The sequence below is a fragment of the Tachypleus tridentatus genome, chromosome 8 (assembly GCF_004210375.1).
Source record: "Tachypleus tridentatus isolate NWPU-2018 chromosome 8, ASM421037v1, whole genome shotgun sequence".
Classification (NCBI taxonomy): Eukaryota; Metazoa; Arthropoda; class Merostomata; order Xiphosura; family Limulidae; genus Tachypleus; species Tachypleus tridentatus.
This window is the reverse complement of record NC_134832.1, coordinates 64,657,114-64,680,732: the sequence shown is the minus strand read 5'-3', so window position 1 is coordinate 64,680,732 and position 23,619 is coordinate 64,657,114. Positions and strand designations below refer to the sequence as shown.

The window sequence follows — 23,619 nt, the reverse complement described above, 5'->3', positions numbered from 1 at the left end:
AAAAATCATTTAACATAATTGCTGTTACGTATTATAATTTATTTCGGACGAGTCTCCAATTTATTGTATTACGTGTGCTAACGTATTACTATTTCAAATAACCGGAAGTTTGAATTTAGAAGTTATTTGAATACTAATATGTACCACATTTGGTATTTGCCAACAAGATTGATACACACAATTTTCTCTTTTAACACAACTGTCAATACACAAACAAAACTAATACAGTTTATAATAACGGTTATTATTAACAGTAATCACAAATAATGATTTATATACACCAATTTTACAAGCTTTCAGATAATACTAAGTCTTATATCCGATTTAGAACTGACTAGTTTATCGTCAACCAAGGTTCATGAGGAGCAAATTAATTCCGAGTTGATATTGTCAAATATCGCTTTAGCTAGATAGCTTGATTGGACTCACTCCTTTACAAGCAAACTCTTCCCAGCGATGATATCTAATATACTCGTAAAGTTAATAACGTCCGAAGTAATTCCTTGACGTTGAATGGTTTACAATGTTCGAAATCTACAAACATTCCAGGTTAAATTCTGAAGTTTTCTGATTAATAAGCGTTAATCACAATTATAGCTTCCTAGGCCTATAGCACACCGACTGTAGCTACCCAATAATAATAATAATCTTCTTGTCTCTCGGGACGTCGATTTTCATATACTAATCACTTAAAACTCTAGAATATTCACGAATGTTTGCTTAAAACAATACTGTCAATCACCAGTATTACATACACACCTAGTACATTGTTGATTATTACACTCAAAAATGTTCTACAAATTTCGAGAAAAAGTGGTACTTGCAAAATACACAGAGAAAAAAGACACACGCAAAAAAAAGACTATAGAGAATCGAGCTTAGGCAATAAAAATGTGTAGAACAGTAAATGTGTCACAATTTTGAAATAAAAATCCACTCTTTTCTCCCATAACACACTTAGTACTTAACACTTATCATATTGTATAGTTTTAATATATATACATATTACTATACTAAAATGGCTTTGCTCGTTACGCACAGCGAACTTAGCCATTTTCAGCTGAGAGATAAACACATTTTTCGTTTCTAGTTTGACAAGCACAAGGACACTGAAAAATTCAAAATATGACAGATTAAGAACTACTTTAAAGTTTCATAACACCTAACTAAGCCTATGCAATTCTGTTACTAAGCTATTGCCTTATCAAACATAATTAGACATTCAGTAGAGAAGTATTTACTTTTATGTAAAAGAAAAAAAGGTTTTTATAAGGACAGTTTTTCTGATAAAAAGTTTAATCGTCTGTGGAAATTAAAAAAAAACAAATTATTTTTTTACTTTATTACATACACTGATGGCCAAAATCTTAAGGCCAATGAACATAAAGAAAAAATATGCATTTTGCGTTGTTAGAGTCAATCACTTATTTGAGTAGAGCTTTGAAAGATGCAAATAAGAAAAGGAAAAATAAAAATAAAAAACTTTTTTAGCATTTAATAGGGAAAATGTGAACACTATGAAATTAGCCTAAATACTAGCTGGTTAAAAGCTTAAGACCACCTGTAAAAAATATTTTGAACCATATTTTCGTTAGTTACCCAAAAATCGCAACTTGCGTTTAGCATAGATATTTTTAGGTTTATCTAACAGAGCTCTATTACGGTTTAATTTCACCTGAAATGAAAACGACATAGTTCTTATTAATTTAATGTAATCAACCTACTCAAGTGTTGCTATTGCGTGAATATTTATATTTTATGAAGTTTAAATATATCTAATTTAAAAAACCCATACAGTTTTATTTTGTCTATTAAAGAAAAAATATTAACCTTATAGTTGATAATTTATCTAATATATAATTGTTTTTCATCGTCTTATTAAAACTCTTGTCACCTAATGTGACCTGGTATGTATTGTTTAAATTCCTTTTTGGTTAATAATAAGTGATGAATAAAATATTTTGTTTTAAGATGAATACTTTCACTAGGCTGTATTGATAAAATACACATTTTTTTTCTGTATGTCAGGGATCGCGTGACTTAAATAAGCAACGTTACACACCTGATCAAATCCAAACAACTTAGACATGAACTACCATCGAAAACAAATTTGCCACTTCGCTTTCGTAACAAAATCAAGAAAAACAGACAAAAATACAACTTTCATGTAATAATTTATATATATATATATATATATATATATACTCCACAGTATTTTGAACTTTCATAACAGGTTATTTCAGTTTTCGGTTTCCTACACTAACCTGCATACACGTTCGTTGAAAATGAACGTTGCTGACGATTACACATAAATATATTTAATTATATGTCAACGACTAATAAACTGTTCAAATTGTGGTTTATTAGAAGTAAGTGGAATAGGAAAGCTCATTTTTAGGCGGCCTGGCATGGCCTAGCGCGTTAAGGCGTGCGCTTCGTAATTTGCGAGTTCGCGCCCGAGTCGCGCCAAACATGCTCGCCCTCCCAGCCGTGGGGGCGTTATAATGTGACGTTCAATCCCACTTTTCGTTGGTAAAAGAATAGCCCAAGAGTTGGCGGTGGATGGTGATGACTAGCTGCCTTTCCTCTAGTCTTACACTGCTAAATTAGGGACGGCTAGCACAGATAGCCCTCAAGTTGCTTTGTGCGAAATTCAAAAACAAACATTCTTTAGGCATTTCAAATATGTTAATTAAAGAAGATAACACTTTATTTCCTATCTGATATATTACTGAGCTATTAAGATCGTGTAATTTAAAGTTACTTTAACATATCTTATACGTAGGCAGAAATGTCTTGAATTACCTTATTTATGAGTAATATCTATATAAGTATTAACATAAAAACTCCATCCATAGATAAAATACAGGTTGAGAGAAGTGTAACTTATTCCTTGAGCACGTAAGCATAATTTGTTGGTGTGTAATTTACTTTTGGTATAGTTTTGAAAAAATATTGGTGCTTGCACAACCTGGATTTTTGTGTACTGATATCTGACATATGCAATTCTATATAGCGCTATATATTTATTTCTTATGCCAACTACAAGTAAACTTTACGATCGTTTTCTCACAGGTGTAAAAGAGTGAACTATTTTTTCTTGTGCTTTTTAAAAGTAATAACCTTAATATTAACAGTTAATATATAGCATCGTTATAATTAATAATTTCAAACCTTTAGAAAGATCTGGCGAACAAAGAAGGAAATTTTTAAAAAATGAATGTGCATATCAAACACACACCCGCACACATGCACACACACACTCACGTAATTTTATACATGAGATGTTTTTATTATAAAATTATTTTTAAACCGTAAAATTTAATTAACGATGAGAGATAAAAAACTGTAAAAATCACTTGGAAAATAGTAAAAGGAAAAGTTAAAAAGACTGTAACAAACCACTTATGAAACAGTAACAGGAAAAGTTAAAAAGACTGTAACAAACCACTTGTGAAACAGTAACAGGAAAAGATAAAATGATTGTAACAAACCACTTGTGAAACACTAACAGGAAAATATAAAATGACTGTAACAAACCACTTGTGAAACAGTAACAGGAAAATATAAAATGAATGTAACAAACCACTTGTGAAACAGTAACAGGAAAATATAAAATGACTATAACAAACCACTTGTGAAACACTAACAGGAAAAGATAAAATGACTGTAACAAACCACTTGTGAAACAGTAACAGAAAAATATAAAATGAATGTAACAAACCACTTGTTAAACAGTAACAGGAAAATATAAAATGACTGTAACAAACCACTTGTGAAACAGTAACAGGAAAATATAAAATGACTGTAACAAACCACTTGTGAAACAGTAACAGGAAAATATAAAATGAATGTAACAAACCACTTGTGAAACAGTAACAGGAAAATATAAAATGACTATAACAAACCACTTGTGAAACACTAACAGGAAAAGATAAAATGACTGTAACAAACCACTTGTGAAACAGTAACAGAAAAATATAAAATGAATGTAACAAACCACTTGTTAAACAGTAACAGGAAAATATAAAATGACTGTAACAAACCACTTGTGAAACAGTAACAGGAAAAGATAAAATGACTGTAACAAACCATTTGTGAAGCAGTAACAGAAAAATATAAAATGACTGTAACAAACCACTTGTGAAGCGGTAACAGGAAAATATAAAATGACTGTAACAAACCACTTGTGAAGCGGTAACAGGAAAATATAAAATCACTGTAACAAACCACTTATGAAACAGTAACAGAAAAATATAAAATGACTGTAACAAACCACTTGTGAAACAGTAACAGGAAAATATAAAATGACTGTAACAAACCACTTATGAAACAGTAACAGAAAAATATAAAATGACTGTAACAAACTACTTGTGAAACAGTAACAGAAAAATATAAATTGATTGTAACAAACCACTTGTGAAACAGTAACAGGAAAATATAAAATGACTGTAACAAACCACTTGTGAAACAGTAACAGGAAAATATAAAATGACTGTAACAAACCACTTGTGAAACAGTAACAGGAAACTAAATATTCTCTTCTTGATATTTGAGGAAACCTCAAAATAAATTTGCACATTTGCTTTAAGAAGAGAAAAACAACTTTGATAAAGTTACGCATAATGAGAATTTTTCTGATCTGAGTCCTTGTCATTTTCGTAGGTGTCCTGGATTCGAAGAAGGGATCTTCATCTTTTAACAGTTGGAACTGAGACTTATATCAATGACGACAGATTCAGTTCCGCTCATATAGAAGGAGGGCAAGACTGGCCTCTTAAGATCAAATACCCACAGACGACAGATGCGGGGACATACGAGTGCCAAGTTAGTTCCGATCCGAAAATTACATTTCTAGTTCAACTGAATATTGTCGGTAAGTCAGAGGGAAATTTATTATAGCTCATATTTTCTTTGCCAAAAGATAAAAGTGACCTACAACTAAGTGTAAAAAATAGGTCTGTGAGTAGTGATAAAGTAAATATTTTTCAGCTGTATTACAGACTGTTTAGTTAGTAATCTATTGTCTTCCTTATCTTCATAATATACGAAAATTACAAATTGTGTAATACCATGCATTTTTCTGTTGACAGACATCAATAAAGCATTTTTGTATATTTTAAGTTTATTAATATGATATACAGTATAAGGTAAGCGAATCAAACGTTCATACAATCATTTCTAGAATAAATTGTTGAGAGTTACATGAACTAACTGTACTCTTCTGTGTACGTACTTCTAATGGTTATAATTCAAAATGTAGACTTTCGCACGGTCCCCGAAAGTGTTTCATTTCAAGAGTTTGGTTTGGAATTAAATGCAAAGCTATACAATGGGCTATATGTACTCTGCTCATCACAAAAATCGAAAACAGTTTCTAACAATGCAAGTCCGCAGACATGTTGCTGTACCACTGGAGGGGTGGTTTCAAACGTAAATAAAACCAAAATTACGAGTAAAAAAATAAAGTTCTGTTTTAAGAGCAAATAAAATATTCATGTCATGCTCTATTGTAGCCTACAGAGTGCATGATTCTTCACGCGATTCATTATTTTTTTTTGTTCACCATCATGTCCCAATTTGAACAAGAAAATGCGGTCTAACTAACTAATGAATAAATATTTGTTGTACAATTCCTATCAATGTTGTAAGTGTAACTATCACTTTGGCAGCCAGTTTTGATATCATTCTTTCATGTCGCAAACTCAGTCCTTTTTAGCCTAACTTTTTTCTACACCTAAACTGTTAATGATTACGTTAAAAAATATTTAATCTGTCTTAATCGATCGCACAATACGCTCGTGCACAAACATTCTCCTTATCAGTAGAGTTTTTACAGAAGAGTACATTCTTGATAAAACTACATTCTGGAGGTATTGTGTAATAATACGAATTGTAATGCGTAAAATTTGGAACTGGTAACTGTTACTTATCCTTTTTTTATTTTCAGTTCCAAAGGCAGAAATTCTTGGTCCGCATCCAATGTATGTAAAGATAGGCAGTTCTATCAACCTTACATGTGTCATTAGTGAAAGTCCAGAGCCTCCTATGTTTGTTTTTTGGTATCACAACAAACGCATGATCAACTATGATAAGGAAGGAGGAGAAATATCACTGCAGAAGGCCAGCGACGATTCGGCCATCAGTACACTGTACATAACAAATGCTCAACCTACCGATTCTGGGAACTACACATGTGGGCCATCCAACGCCGAGGCCACTAGTATTTCCGTTTTCTTTTTACATGGTAAGAAATCTCATGTTTCATCCTAACAATAAAAATGTATGAAACGTGCAGTGAACCATAACAACTGTCAAAAACAAAACAAGTTATATATAGTATATAGTTATACATAGTACACGTACAAATCATTTGTTGTGTAAACATTGATATTCAAATTTTTCCAGACTCCGAGTAATCGTACAAATTAGGCATTTTAGATAATGTGCTCGTTTACAATACTTGTATATTTTTGCATGGCAATTCGAAATGTATTTTACTCACCCAGTAATCATATACATCTATAGATGTTTTAAGAATATAAAACATTAACGCTACTAATTTATTCTTGTGCATTATTCACCTACATAAGCCATTTCAAATACTGAAAGATAAAGGTGAAGTCCAGCCGAACATTTCACTTACCATTTGTTACTTGGTTATATCGATTTCGGAAAATGTGAACAAAAAACCGTTTCAAAACATCATACATATAATACACACTACAACCATTACAAGAAACCTTGTCTTTTTCGTTCGATTTCCCCTTGTCCACGATTGCAGATGAGTGGTATAATTTCCAGAAACCTGTGAAACTAACATACAATGTGTAAATCGAATGATGGATTTGACATCATATTTATTTTTTGCATGTTAAAAAAGTGTATTTTTCTTTTATTGAAACTTATGTCTCTACCTCAACTTTTATTAAAAACAATTGTATACAATAGACTCCAACTTGAACACAATATTTAAAACGTTATTTATTCAGTGTATTTTATTGATACACGTGTATAAATAGTTGATTACAGGAATGACGTATCGAAAAAATATTATTAGGCTATTTTGTTTCGTAAAATCAGTTTGGAAATTCTCTATAACAGTTTCATTAACTCAAGATTTGTTAATTAACACCCGTTTCTGTTGTGACAGTTCTTAGTGGAGCACAGTTTGGCTCCATAATAGAGCTTTGAATTCAGGAGCCGACCAGCTGGATTCCTATCTATATGACACCACAAAATATTGCTCACATTAAGTTGTATGTACGTTATAAGAGTGTCAGTCATCTCTTTAGTGCGGATGAAGATTGCGCGGTTATTGTTAACTGGTTACCTTTCCTTCTGATTAGTAATTAAAATTAGAGATTACAGCAAACAACTCTATTATCTTTGTCATAATTACAAGTTACCCTAATAGTCTTTTAGCAAATCTCTAGCTTACAAATTCAGTTTCTTATGTAGGTAGGTAGTTTTATTATTTTGTAAACCTAAAATCGTATTCAAAAGTACAGAAATTACAAATATATGCTGAAAACTTTGAACAACTGAAATACAACTACATCATCTTTTGAAATAAAATGTTTCAAAAGTTTACGGTTCGACCACTTGCTTTGAAAAACTCAATGAATTTCGTTGAATTGTGTTCTTGTGTCAATGGGAAACTTTCCTCAAAGAAGGCTACTTTTGCAATTAATTTGCACCTTTAATTTCATTGTAAGAGTTATTTTCATATTGTGTATAACATCTAGAGCATTCTAGGCACCTTATAGAAAGCAAAATAAATTTAAGTATTTTCTTATGAATTTTCTTGGTTGAGGATTGATTAATCATATTTAATCTGTCAAACACTGAATGATCACAGATAATGGAAGTGGTTACAACGAGATTAACAAACTATACTATTTGTATTATTTTTTCTTCATAGCATTTATTTTCGTTATCATTTAATTAAATTCCAATGACTTTGGGTGAGTTTTCTTTCCGGTTAACTTTCACAGGAACACTGTCGTGACTGCACCACATCTTTTTCATTTCATTGAGATATCACATATTCAGATCTTAAACTTGTAACTGATCAGAAACTAGAATAAGCATGACTTTTGGGTATCCTTCCATAAAAATTGACTATTTTATCACTGAAAACAGATTTTATGTAGTGAAACTATCGAAGAACTTAAACGATTGTTTAAGTGAAAGCGTTAGTATCAAACTATTTCTGTAAGAGAGTGTCAATGTTTTACTGTTTACCAGACATTTTGACAATCAAAACAGCCACTAGTTTCTTTGCAATTGACCCTAGGTTTTAGAGTTAAGTAATTAAGTCTTTTAAATAAAAAAGTTATAAAAGACAGTTTTATGTGCTCGTTGTTTTTATATTTATTTAAATATTTACAACAATCAAACAGCAGTACTGATTCAACAGGTAAAAATCATAAACCACTTACTGGTTTATTTTTATATAGATTTAATTTAATTTCTATAAATTATATATACGCAAATAAAAGAATAAAAATAAATTTATTGATAAAAATTAAAATACTGTTTAAATCTGTATGAGACAATAAACTCTACTACAACAGGTAAATAACAATTCACTTGTTAATGTTTCTAAATAACTGAGATATTGGAGGTAAAACTAGTAAAAATCCTTCATCCCTTAAGGAAAAAGAAGTAAGTAGAGAACAAACTGGTGCAGAGGAAAAACAATAAACGAGATAAAGGTAGGTTTATATATGAGATAGAACAATAAATATAACAATAAATGAAGAGTAGTGAGATATGATGATGTTGTGACAAAGCAAGTAATTCACAGCATAGCGGGAAAAGATTGACCGAAGCTAATTTAAATATATATATATATGTAAACTAAAATACATAAAAAGCAAAAAGAAAGAAATGTTTGGATATAATGTTTTTAATGATTTTAAAATCACGAGAAATTATTATTGTGGTTATTTACATAATACGGTTTCTATGTAAAACTTAATGATCAAAATAATTTGTAACAATAATTGTTTAAATTTAAAAAGCACATGTAAATGGGAATATGTAAATTTCATAATGAATTTTTTTTTGAGTGAAATAAATTATTCAGTAGAGAAACTAAATATAAAAGCGATGTTTTAAACATTAAATACACGTTCAACAACGAAAAGATAAGAAAAACTTCATGATAATGAAATAAAGGGTTTAAGAGATTAAAAATGATAAAATTCAACGGGATTGAAATGACGTTAATATTATCATACATTTGATATACTTTCACACAAATAAAGAAAATCGAAATGTTATGAGTTTTTTTTTGCTTTGCCAATTGTTATCGGCCCGGCACGGCCAGGTGGTTAAGAGACTCGACTTGTAATGTGAGGGTCGCGGACTCAAATCTCCGTCACACCAAGCATGCTGGCCTTTTTAGTAGTGAGGACATAATAATATGACGGTCAACCCCACTATTCGTAGGCAAAATAGTAGTCCAAGAGTTGGCGGTGGGTGGTGATGACTAGTTACTCTTCCCTCCAGTCTTACACTGCTAAATTAAGGACGGTTAACGCAGATAGCCTTTACGTAGCTTTGCCCGAAATTCAAAATTCTTCTTGGTTGGAAACTGCATTGTAGGATAGTTAAGTATTACACAAAGAGAAAAAGATAGAAGATTTAATGATGTTGGATTATATAGAAACTTTATGAACTTCTACGTTGAGCAAAACACGAGAGTTTGGAATAGCTATCGGTTTTGTTTGGTTTTGTTCTAAGTAGACAGGCACATATAAGTAGTCCACAGTTTGTTGTCAAATATTTCCCCTTGTTCATTAGCTCTGGCACAGTCCTTTTATTTAGTGGATCATTGAGTTGAAAATAAAATTCAACTTTCAACAACCTTCGCCTATATTAGTTATTTTTAAGTTATAAGCAAAAAAAGAACTGTGAGTTCCATACGCGTTAGAATTTTAGAGAGTTATTGAAGAATATTTTAATAACATAGAATATTTATTTGTAATAACGTAGAAAACTACACAATAGACTATCTGTACTGTGCCTAGCACGGATAATGAATACCAGTTTTTGGCGCTATAAGCCTGAGGCCTTACCATTGTACTCGGCGGCAACAATATAAAAGTAAAATACGGAAAATTAGCAAAGGAATTACGAAATATGGATCTTCGTGAGATCTTGTAGTCAGTATATTCATAAAACGAGGAGTACTGTACTTCTTAAATACACATGCAAACTGGATCTTTGTGAGATCTTGTAGTCAGTATATGCACAAAACGAGGAGTACTGTACTTCTTAAATACACATTCAAACTCTATCTTCAACAGATTGAGCACCTATGTTCTGGTACTCATATTCTAAAGGCCTTATTTGTCTGATAATTTTCAAATTTTATATATTTTGTTTATATTGAGCAGGAATTAAGAATACATGAAGCTATTCTTCAAAGGATCTAGAATCTGTCGTCAGGGTAGGGATTCACCAAGATAAGTCCTTCGGCCATACCTCGCATTCAAACGTCGCAAACCGCAAGCAACTGGATAATGAAAGGAATATTTCGAATTTATGTTCTACCCACTACTTTATAAATATATAAAACACTGTATTGTATCATGATCGCTAAACACTGTTCACGAGCTTTTATAAGTTGTTCTTTCATTGGATCAGGAGAAAATTCAATGCTCTAGTTTAAGAAAAATCTGTTTCTAAACTAAGCTAATCACCCTTATATCCAATAAAACCAAACGCAATACCGATAGAGCTTGAAGGATATAAACTAAAAATAGAAATTATTATATGTTTATTAATAATTATTTGAATATCTCATATTAGCAGTCTCTTAGTCACTTAATGCGCAATACACAATAAAACAACGTTCCTTTAAATTAAGAATATTAAAGCGCTTGAAAAAAAATTCATTGAATGTGATTTCTCAGTCAGCACTTGTTCTCCTGTAGATAATTTGTTTGTTTTGAATTTCGCACAAAGCTACATAAGGGCTATCTGCGCTGTCCGTTCTTAATTAAGCAGTGAAAGACAAGAGAGAAGGCAGCTAGTCATCACGACCCACCGCTAACTCTCGGGCTACTCTTTAACGTACGAATAGTGGGACTAACCGTCATATTATAACGTCCCTACGGCTGAAAGTGCAAGCATATTTGGTGCGATGGGGATTCGAGCCCGCGACCCTTCTGTAGACAAAAAAGAAGATAAATTAAAATGCTAACATCTGGGATATGAATCTCTGTATGGTTAAGTGCAGGTAACCTTAACTTATTCAATAGCTTTGCAATAAAACAAAAACAACAGTGAAATGCTGAAAATACAACATTTATTCTCGATAACTTTCAAAGCCTAAAGAAAAGAAGAAGAAAAACAAAATTTAAATAATTGAAGAAATAAAAAAATATAAAACATTCACACTATAAGTTTAGGATTTGTATTGTACACGATAAATAATATAATATTCTTTGTCTGCAATTTCGAGACTTACAATATACTTATTATTAAGTCTTGTGAGAGCTGATGACAAAGTAGGATAAGTAAATGTCTCTGACAAAACAGATATTTAGAAATCAAATCTATATAGCAGTTTTAGGACAATTTACAATTTATCCACAGCTTAACCAGAAAACATATTATGCCACAAAAACACTTACGAAAGTACTAACATTATACATGGATATACTTGTGGAAGCGTTTATATTATATATACTTATGGAAGCATTACTTTTTTGCACAAGAAATGAATGCACTTTTCTTTCTCATTAGACTTTCTACAGCTTTTTACAGGCCTTGAGGTAAAGAACTTCCATGGATTTGTCGAAATGAACGACGAATACAACCAACACCTATTATCATCCGGAATGTTTAATTTTTTATTTAGTGTTAATGATGCGAATTTCAAATAACTTAGGTTACATATTGACTTTTCTAAAACTTCCTTTAATAAAATCATTTAATTATGGTTAATTAAGTCTTGGCATTGGATAAACGTTTTAGTTCTGTTTGTCAATAATAATAAATATACGAAAAATAAAAATAAATAAACGTAGACTGTAATGCAGAGAACTAATATATATTATAAAATAAATTAAATCTTAAGCTTAAAGGTATGTTTTTCTAGTCTCTGTTATTTTTTAAGTTTTAGAAAATAGAAACATTTTTGTATTCTGTTGAAAGCACATAATTTTATTAATATAAAGCCATTTGTTTACTCTGAAATTTTACTCATAGAGACTGCTTTTTGCCAACATGTAGTTGCCATTGTCTTCTTAGAGTAATGTGTTTTGTGATATTCTTTACAAACAATGTTTCGTAAAAATTGTGCTGTTTAGCAAAGCCTTTCAGTTTCGTCCTAGGAAAAGTATATTTTAACTTAAGTAAGTACATTTTAAAATCAAACAAAGTAGTTGAGGCTTCCTAGCATGGCCAAGTTGTTAAAGCGCTCGACTCTAAATCTGAGGGTCGCGGTTTCGAATCCCCATCATACACTAAAACGCACTCGCCCTTTCAATCGTACGGGCTTTTTAGTGTGACGATCGATCCCATTATTCGTAGGTAAAAGAGTAGTCCAAGAGTTGGTGGTGGATGGTGATGACTAGCTGCTTTCTCTCTTGTCTTACGTTGCTAAAGTAGGGATGACTAGTGCAGATAGCCCTCATGTGGCTTTGCGCGTAATTAAAAACAGACTAACTAACTGAGAATTCACAAGAGCTAAATAAGTGTATTTGTTTTATTCACATTATGATGTCAATCACTTATAGTAACATTTTTAATGGCATTTGCTTTTTTTCATTTGTTGATCAATTATAACATCATAATTGTTTATAAAATAAATTCAAGTTATAAAATTATTTCAATTATCCATCAAAAACGACCACTTGTTAAATCAGCGAAAAGTTCACAGATGTAAGATGCTAAAATCCGAGTTTCAATTATCAGCTATGCAGATAGCTCGTTTTATATCTTTATATCACGAAAATTAACAACCAAAAGTTTAAAATGTGCTTATAATTGGTAGACAAATGAAGTTATAACTGCATTATTACACTAATATAATTAATAAAGGTCCATCTCACAAGAGTGTTTTTAGATATGTGGTATATGTTTGTTTTGAAAGGTGCTGAATGCATTTTTCATTTAATTATCTATTACATTTTTAGCACTGGAATTAATAAAATTAAATAATTATAGATACTAAACGACACATTTGTAATAAAGTTTCGACAAAATAAGGTGCAAGAAATTAAATTAGTTTAAAAACCTCCAGCAATACTAGTTATTGTATCTCATTCATACAAAGAAACGTGTAACTGTGTATTCAGTTGGAAAACGTGCTGGTAATTACGTGTTTATATAATTATATCTCTTAATATAGAGATAAGGTTAGCTACGTAATCAAATTATAAATGTAAACGGTACAAATTAATCAAATGTGGTTTTGTTCTGACAGCTCTGAGAATATGCTCTTCATTACAAGAATGTAATATTTATATATTTATTAGAGCATTAATACGAGTGCCTGGTAGTCATGAAGTTCGGCTTGCAATTTTCGAGTTGATGGATCGAAACCAGTCACCAAACATTCTTGCCTTTTTTAGTTGTGGAGATGTTATAACGTGACTGTCACTCCCACTTTTCGGTAGAAATTAGTGACCTCAGAGTTTGCAGTCAGTGGTTTTTCACTGGTGGCCTTCTCATTAGTTTGTTACATCAAACTTACATACGACTGTTGTATATAGCCCTCAAGTGACTTTGCCGAAATTTGACAAACAAATAATTAATGCACGTAAAAATCAAAACATTTAAAAACAAAAACACTTTATTCCGCAAAGAATTATGGATTATATGCTGGCTGGCAACTTTATTAGGCAACCTTATAATGAATAAGATTATATTTTGCTTAATAATAGCCATGTACAACGTGGCATAAATTCCGAAAGGTACTGGAAGCAGTTCTGGGGAAGTTCTTCTCATTAATTCATTAATATTGTAAGAAATTCACGGAATGAAATAAACAAAGATGGCGAATGCATCTTTCAAGCTCATCTCACAGGTGCTTAATTGGATTGAAATGCGAATATTTTCGTGGACATAGGATGCATTACATTACTGAAACCACACGTGCATCATTTTAGCACAGTGTATGAGAGTATTGTCGTCTTGGAAGTAGCAGTCTTCAGTAAAGCTTCTCTTGATAATTTAAATTCAACTGGTGTTGACATAAGTCGTATAATTCATTCTTTCTTTGAAAGAGACCAAATATATATCGGAAAAATATGCCTCAAACCTTGACCATCTTATCAGACGCCTGAACAGTGGGGATTCTTGTGGCTTTTTCCAGATATGTTCTCTCCCATCTACGTAAAAAAGGATAAAGCATATTCCATTTATCAGTATCACCTTTTATTATTTCCAATTAGTCCAATGTCTACGCTCTTTACACCACTTATGATGTTTTTTGTTGTTGTTTTTATACTGAGTTAAGTATTTGGTGCAATGGTCTGTTACTGCCGCAGTGCTTTTGTTACAGCGTTCTTCGGAAGTTATGGCGTTTTAGTAGATTTTCTGACAGCGAATGTCTCTTAGTTAGCGTATTGTTCGATGATTGTTAGAGAGATTACCGGTCTGCCTAACCTTCTAACTTTTATTTCTCCCTCTAACTTCCCACATATATTTTAAAGTGATCGTAAGCTGGCTGATCCCATTAATTTAAGGTGCTGCAGGGATCATCTGACACGTCATGAGATCAACTTAACTCTCACATGCTGCTTATGTCAGAGTCAAGTCTGAAAACTATATAACTGCTAATAAGGTGGTCTAGTATTTACATATCTATATAAATATTACTATGTGGAATTTATCATAATATATGGATTAGTTTTCAGTTTTTTAAAGCATAATATTTGAAATTTGGTAACTGTAATTAAGGTTGACGAAAGGGAAAAGTTTTGAGGACTTTAGAAAAGCGACGAATCATCTCACTTCATCAAATATGTCTTTTTTATCACGTTACTCTGAGTCAGGCAGTTATTGATATTTCTTTTAAAAGCAATAAAATTGTGAAAAATATTTTTCCTGAGAGGAAACCTAAACACTAAAGTGAAAAATTCCAGGGGTAACGAAGTAGTAATAAAAACCCTCTCTAGTCATGGTAAATCTGTCAGAACATTAATTTTGATTTTTATATGCAAAAACGGCTCGTTTGGGTTGAGAAAATATTTTACATAGAAGAGCAAACTTCGCTCTTCTGTTCGCTCTTCTATGTAAAATATTTTCTCAACCCAAACGAGCCGTTTTTGCATATAAATTTCTCAACAAGTGGGTTTCTCGACATCATTGATTATTAACTTTGATTGCAGGTGTTTTATTACATTTCTCATTATAGTGTTTAAACTAGACGTGTATGTAAATATTCATATTTTGTTTATTACAAGAACTTAATCTCATCACACAACTATATCTATAGTTTATAAACTTAGCAGAGCTAGAATGTCTAAATAATCCAGGATACGAGAGAATATTAGAATGTTTATGAAAATGTAGAGACATTGACTTTTAGCTGAATCAGTTCTCTGAACAAATTTCTGATTGTTTAGCCTTTATTAAACAAAATCTTTAAACATTAGAGATAAAAAGAACACATCTTTATGTTAACGATAACTATCTGTAGGTTAAGAAAGTAAACATTCATATCACGTTTAACAGGTTTTTGCAATAAACCTCACGCAATTCTCATGCAGATTGTTCGGTATTAAGTGTAATAAAACCTAACCTGTTTCATGTTTTCTTGTATTCCTTTTAGGTTTCTTTGTAATGATATTGAAATATTTTAAAGCAGATCATTGAGAAAAGATATATTTGCACTCACTTTAAAATACACTTTATAACGTAACGTGAAAAATAAAAGGATATCATTTAACGATGACTTAACGTCATTGTATTTACGCCACCAGGCTCTTACATTTAAAACCAACACTTGCTGACAGATACAAGTTTTCTGCTTTTATTCATTCGTCTGATATTTTATTACTGCTTTTTGCGTATTTGAATTTTTCTCAAGTTCATATTGCAAAAAATATGATTTTTCCTAAGTTATTATATCCTCAAAATGGACATTCCTTGCTAAGCATTTTCTACTTCAATACTTAACGTCAGCTTGTTTCTTTTACATTTATTCATTTATATGTTGAATGATGAAACTTTGTAGAATGGACGGCAACTGCCTGTTGTGGAGACACATGTCTTGAAGACGAAAGGCGGAAGACTTTCGAAACGTCATTTTCTACACTTGTGTTTCTGTAACAGGCAGTTGCCGTCCATTCTACAAAGTTTATTCATGAGTATTCTAGTATACCCGAACGTGTAATGAAATGCTAGTCATCATACAAAATATTATATCTTACCAAACCTTAGCGTGTAAAAATAACTGGATTTTTAAATGAACAACAAAAATCTTATTATAATTTAACGATAGAAACAAGATAGATAGATGTCGTATAATAATTCTGAGTGACGCATCCTAGGATTTGATATTTTGTTGCGAGGGCAGTTGTTTTAAATACCCCAAATATATGGTGAAAGTAACAAGAAGTTACATCAGTTGAAAGAAAAGATACTTTCAGAATAAATGATGTAAATTCATACTAGTATGATGCTACTTTCGATTTTATTTTTAAACAAATTTCTAGAACATCTGTTTACAAGTCAAATTTAGCACAATACAGACACTTCTCCATAAAAATTATGAGATAATTCTTCTGAACGAAAGGTAAGCGTGAAATAAAGTGATAATAATCTGACTCCATTGAAGTCTAGAAAACTTCAACAGAGATAAAACTGTCATATTGAGATGACCTGCTTTTGTAGGACAGAAAGTTTGCTAGTACATAGCCAAGACGTTGTCAGGTCTTTACAATATAATATGCTAGCAGAAGTACCTGCTCCCTGCACAGGTGTCCAAATTACTTGAAAAACTTATTTAAACTTACAAAGAAGTTTAATTTATGAATATTTATTAAAAATTCAATTTTCATAACATTTTTAATTTTTGTCTAAACCTTTGATTTTCAAAATAAAAATTTAAAGTTTCTTGATACACCACTTTGACTGTTGTTCCTTCTTCTGACAATATAAACATGTTTGAATGAGATGAAATTCTAGCCCTTGAACGTCCTAGACAGAACTAACCATGTTAAAAGTACGACTGCTTTAGGAACAATCTAGCAGCCTTTAAACTTTGACCATGTGTCTTGTTAATTAACACTGCAAAACAACTTGTAACTAAGGATTAAAAGATTTTAAATTCGAAGGGATGATCACTTGGAAGCAAAGTAATTCTTGGGATGAAGACATTTCCATCTTTGGTATTACCAGTTGTAATTATTGCTTTAATAACGCATGGCAGTAAAGTCTTAACAATTAAACTTGTGACATTACAAAATGTTGGACGATCAAGAGTTTTCAACAAAGCTATTAGTGAATCAGCCTTTAATTTAGAATGTGTGCTCTAACATCCCTAGTGACTCAAGAGAGTTTAAGAACTTAGTTGGGTAATTCACATTTGCATTTGGAACACTAGTTGGGTAATTCACATTTGTATTTGGAACACTCGTTGGGTAATTCACATTTGTATTTGGAACACTATCAATTGATCTGTAGGCGAATTCATATTTGGAACTCTTTGCAATACTGATTACTGATGTCACAAACAGTATGATTTCTAGGTGGAAGAACTGTTATTATACACAACCATTTAGTACTTTGACAAATATTGGGGACACCCCTTTCTTTATCCTTTGTGCATCCTAAACTAAGTTACCAAAATTGTCTGAAATAATAATGTAGTATTTTGATTGATAGAAATCTTTGCATCACCAATATTAAGAAGATTTATAATATTCACTAAATTTATTGTGCACCACTTACACGTAAGATGACTTTATACAAGCATATACTTTGTCAGCTCTAGTACCTTTTACAATGACAGAAGAGTCTGTGTAAAATCACCTGTTAATAATTTAATACTACCAAATAAGACGAAATTTTTTGTGTGCTTTCTAATGCTTCAACTGCATTTCTGCGAGCCATCATGTATTCATCCCATATTATCATTTTACGTTCTGTCAACAAACTTTTCTTTACTATTTCTCCATGTTTAGCATGAGAGCAGATATAGAAAAAAGGTAGCTTAAAAGCTGAATTAACTGTTCTACCTCTTTCAATCAACGTTGCAATTCTATTATGCAACAACAATGGCAATTTATTTTTTGCGATCCAAGTTTGCTAAGAAGGAAGTTACTGAAAATGTTTCTTCTTGTTTTATCTGAAGGATCAAGAAATATTACACCACTTTTATCATTTGGAACATTGTTAAGGATATGTTTATAAGGATCAAGAAATATTACACCACTTTTATCATTTGGAACATTGTTAAGGATATGTTTATAAGGATCAAGAAATATTACACCACTTTTATCATTTGGAACACTGTTAAGGATATGTTTATAAGGATCAAGAAATATTACACCACTTTTATCATTTGGAACATTGTTAAGGATATGTTTATAAGGATCAAGAAATATTACACCACTTTTAGCATTTGGAACATTGTTAAAGATATGCTTATAAGCAAAATCTTGAGCTTATGTCAATTGTTTTTTTATATTTTCAACAACACATTTCAAGAAATCATCAACATTTTTCGTATTTCCTTAATGTAATTCACAGCAGTATTGTTTGTTTTGTTCCTAACTGGTAAAAATAGGACTAAATTTTGGAATAATCTTCCAACAAGCTATAAAACTTACTTTCAAGTATGATTAAAACTTTGTTAAATGCTTTAGAGAGCTGAAGATATGTTTGGAGCAGTCTTTTGCTTTTTGTTAAAAATATCTTTATGGTTTTTCCACAGTTGAAGAGGGCTTGTATTGTTCCATATTTTTAACATCACTGTAAATAAATTTCTCAATTTTTGTGGTGAATTTGTAGTAGCTGCAATGTTCCAGTGACTACATCTTCCAAAAACACTCTTAACTTGCAAACAGCTCTAAAACTATTACATAATTTATTATTTTCACCATTGTCTCGCTTCATATCTTCAGAAGATGTAGGGCCAGGAGGTGTGTGCTATAACAATCTAAAAAAGCACTGAAAATTTGTTAGATCAACTGCATAACCTCTTCCTACTGCAGGACTAAATTTGATACCTGAATGATTTTCCACACTAAAATTTGCACTAGTCTTTTCTATCCTTTTTTATTGACTTTTTCAAATCGTACTTCTGAATATCATAATGTTTTTGTGTAAATTCACTAGCAGAGAATAGCAGTAAGTGTAGTTGAATCTTTATTGGCATATTTTGTACTTTTAACTGAATTTAATTATTCAGTACCAGTGTAAACATTGAAAATTCTGCAGAGGTAAAGGTTATAAAGTACCATTTACCTATTATCATTTCCAATTTTCTTCCTCCACTACTTGGCTTTCTTCTATAGAGTGGATATACATTAATGTATATTTGTATCTTTTTAAGAAAAGCCTTTGAAAATCTTTTGCTACATTTTCTCTGCTTCATGCATGGGGAACTTATGTTCAATGAGCCACAATTTCAAATAAAATGGGATTCAGTTAAGATTAGATAGCTCTGCAGAAATTATATCATCAATATGACTGGATCGTATTTTTCCCATGAAGAAAATTAGTAGGTATGCATATGGAAGCCCTCTTTTTGACATTAAATTATGTACCTGTCACATTATGTGTTACGAAAGATTCCATGCTTTGGTTAAAAATTCACAACACTTAATCTAAAGGCATCTGCATACAGATTGTAATTGTTTTGGGATCATGAGAGTCACAACGCCACGTCTGGTGAAAATAGGTCAAATAGTATGGGAGTTTTTATGCATACAGATTTTCGAGTTTTCAATTTGGACTGTATTGCTGGGTTTACATTTTTGTTAGCATGCTATGCTAAAAAAGTGTGCTTTAACTTGGGTATTTTCAAAGTAAAAAATGCCCTGTAGTTAAGTCATAAAGGTTATTATGAAGTTATAGCCGAGAATTCTGATTGGATGAAATTTGGTGATGTTACGTTAACGTCTCTTTGGCAACCAAGGAAAAGTAATGGGAAGTTGCTGCGAATTATTATAATTTTTATGCGCTAGAACTACCAAGCGATGGGCTCACGTATACCCAATACGAATTTGTTGCTCTTCACGATCTTTAGCAACCTTCCCCCAATACTTATCTAACTAACATATACCAAAAGTTGTCAACGTGACAGATGGACAGATTTTGATCCATCTATGCTACAGTTGAGAACCCTAAGAGTCACATAACAAGTTTGGGGGAGACTGATTAAATAATGTGTGAGAAATTAGCCAATAAACGTGAAACGGATTTCGTTTTTATATATGAATATAATATAAAATAAAACTTTAACGGAAAACAGGGCTCGTTGGTTATTCGTAGAATTATTATAAGAAGTATCGAAAACAAAATAAATGCTGTACTAACAACTAAAGTGATACCAGTTAATAGATTTTATAACGATCTTCAATCCCTGCTTTGGTTGGCATTGGGATTCATACAGCTAAATGAACCAATCTAGTTTTGTCAACTAAAGCAGAGATTGAAAATATTTTTAAAATCCAATTGAGCATATCTGGAATGTCGTAGATCAAAAACTTGACAAATGAAAAGGTATTTCTAAAGACATTTTATGGGAATGTACTGGAGACATTTGGAGTAAAACCAAAAAGGACACTTTGTTTAAATATGTTGCAGCAATGTCTGAAAGACTCTGCAGTTATTGAAGCAAAAGAGGAACACATAAATTCTGTTGTACTATGTACGAAGAGTAATAATATTTTGATGTCTCACCTGTGATTCATGTTCCATTGTTCTGAGTAATAATATTTTGATGTTTCATCTGTGATTCATGTTCCATTGTTCTGTGTAATAATATTTTGATGTTTCACCTGTGATTCATGTTCCATTGTTCTGTGTATTTTAAAAGTAAACTTTAGTCTCCTGAAAATATTTTGAGAACGAATTGAAGTGTTTTTAACTGCTACACGACTAAATACTCCCTTCTTGTCTAGTATTCTTAATATTGTAGCTCTAGACACTTTTCTATCATTTGATACATGGTCGTTTATCTCATGCTTGAGATCGGTGGCAGTCTTCCTTATGCATAAACGAAGCTACTTAACATCAGTGTAATTGAGTTTAGATATTTTGTCTTTTCCTTTCGTATTTTCAAATTTATCTTTCTTGGTCTCATAGTCTAGTGTGAACTTGGCAGTGTTTGGGGAGGATTTTGTCAGAGAGTCGAACAAGCATCACGTAAAGATTTTTTGCGAACTCTTTGTTCTGCTGACAATTATCTACGCTTTTTGGGTCGTAACATGACAACAAAACTTAATATTTAGTGTTAAACACTTTTTTTATCAAGGTTTACTTGTTGATTGCTGTTAAACAGATTTCTTTTAGCATATACTAGTACCATATGCTGACTCCTTGTTAACTTTCTTCCATACAGTTAAGACACAACATGGGGTACCACGACAATTATTTCAGACCCTAAATTTAATCAATATGTTCATTCAAGCAGAACACTTATAACATGTATTTGGTACAAGTATATAGGAATTCTAGTGAGCAATTAGTACTATCATCAAGGCTCATTCAATTGTCAACAGAAATCAGTGAAGCATTTCCAAAGTGTTAAGATTTAGATTCTGTAATGGCATGGAAGCATTAGCGCAATAAAATGGAAAGAATGACAAAATATTCTCTTATCCTGACACTTTTGCACAGTACTGTAATTTTTCTTTAAGCTGGCAAAATAATATACGGCTCTAATGGAAAGTAGAACCATTTTTAATCAGGAGGGTAACCAATTGATTATTCTGTGTATTGTATTATATAGAATTTCATTTTCCTGTGCACCGTTTTAACTGATTATAAATTTACTATATATTATACATACTATGCTTGTTATACAGAATATAGCTCGCTAATTTATCAGCTGCGTTTTAATTTTGATTTACATGTAATCAAGTTACTTTGAATAGGTAACTGCTAGTAATAATGGTACTGGAAAGTTAAAAGAAAATTCATAGTTTCTTCTTAATTTACCAAAAAGGATTTAAATAAGTAGAACTTACAAGAAAACGAATAAGTTATGAATTTTATATAATCAAATATTATGGCTATCCATGTATTTTATAGTTTATCTCGTATATTTGTATTATTATGATTATTTACATTGTTAGCTTATTGTATGAGGCTAGGCATAGCCAATGGTTAACGCGCTCGACTCGTTATCTAAGGGTCTATGACTCGAATTCCCGTCGCACCAAACATGCTCACCATTTCAACCGTAGGGGTGTTATTAGTGATGGTCAATCTCACTTTGTGTTGGTAAAAGAGTAACCCAAGAGTTGGCTATGGGTAGTGGTGACTAGCTACTTTCCTTCTACTCTTACAGTGCTAAGTTATGGACAGCAAGGGCTGATAGCTCTCGTATAGTTTTGCGTAAAATTAAAAAACAAACAGACTTATTATCTTGAATTCACGAGATTATTTTCTGACTATTCTACGGTGGAACAACAATATTTAGGGACTTACAATGCCAGTTCCCTGTATATAACTGATTGTTACTGGTCTATAATACAAACAAAGAAATTGTATTTTAAAATCACGACCAAAAATATCTTTAACAGTAAAAAAAAACAAATCATAAATTAATGCATTATAATGATTTTGTTTTATGAATTTACATGTATCTAGCTAAAACGGTATATTGAATTACCTATATTAATTACTTGGCTTTTTTTTTTCGTTTCCGATTTCTGTAGGTTATTTGAATCAAAGATTAACGATAATGTAGTTAAATTTTATGATACTGCGAAAACAACAGATAATAAATGAACTAGAGAAGAAAATGAATAAATTAATATTGTTGTTTGTAATTAAGCACAAGTACACAATAGGCTATCTGTGATCTGCTCACCACGGCTATTGAAACCCGGATTATAACGTTGTAAGTCCGCAAATAGATCTCTGAGCCACTGGGGAGCATAAATTTGTATTCCCGATGAGTGCATACTAGTAGGCCCAAAAATCGTATATATGTCGCTAAACTCAAATTTAGTTACAGACACTTTAAAAATCTGCTATTCGGTTAAGAGTAACCACGTGGGATACTGCTTGATTGCCCATCCTTTTATAAGGAGACAAAATGCAGCTTGTCTTTTGAAATAATTATGTCATATCTACAGCATTTCGTTCGACTGCGTTAGCAATAACTTTTGTTTCAGTTATTATTTAACTATTTTGCACATAATGGTACTCATAATTCAGAAAAGACATTTCTTGGAAAACATAGTTCAAAGACGAATATATTTTATGTAAAATTTTGAAAAGATGACTGGAGTAAGAAAACAATTTTAAGATTTTCCTTCTTTTTGTTTAGGTAAATGACTTTTTGTATCTATTTTATGCTTTATGGTTATTAAAATTTACAAAAAATATCATATATGTACATATGTTTTCAAATTTGGTAACTGTCACTAAATATTCTAATCTAGATTTTAAATGTATCAAAATGATTAA

At 31.4% G+C, this 23,619-nt stretch overlaps 1 protein-coding gene across 9 annotated transcripts in view; it reads left to right on the top strand.

Annotated features, from left to right (window-relative positions):
• Window positions 1–23,619, top strand: part of LOC143222543 (protein amalgam-like) — a 313,846-nt gene that overhangs the window by 269,813 nt on the left and 20,414 nt on the right. For 2 of the 9 annotated variants that reach the window (XM_076449167.1, XM_076449172.1), the window contains 3 exons: window positions 4,666–4,876; window positions 5,951–6,247; window positions 8,662–8,896. In XM_076449167.1, coding sequence (XP_076305282.1) covers window positions 4,666–4,876; window positions 5,951–6,247; window positions 8,662–8,678 — 525 coding nt within the window. In that variant the 3' untranslated portion in view covers window positions 8,679–8,896. Of the gene's footprint in view, window positions 1–4,665; window positions 4,877–5,950; window positions 6,248–7,153; window positions 7,803–8,661; window positions 8,897–11,763; window positions 11,994–23,619 lie in introns of those variants that run through there. The other 7 variants (XM_076449166.1, XM_076449171.1, XM_076449164.1 and 4 more) reach the window with 5 other exon arrangements.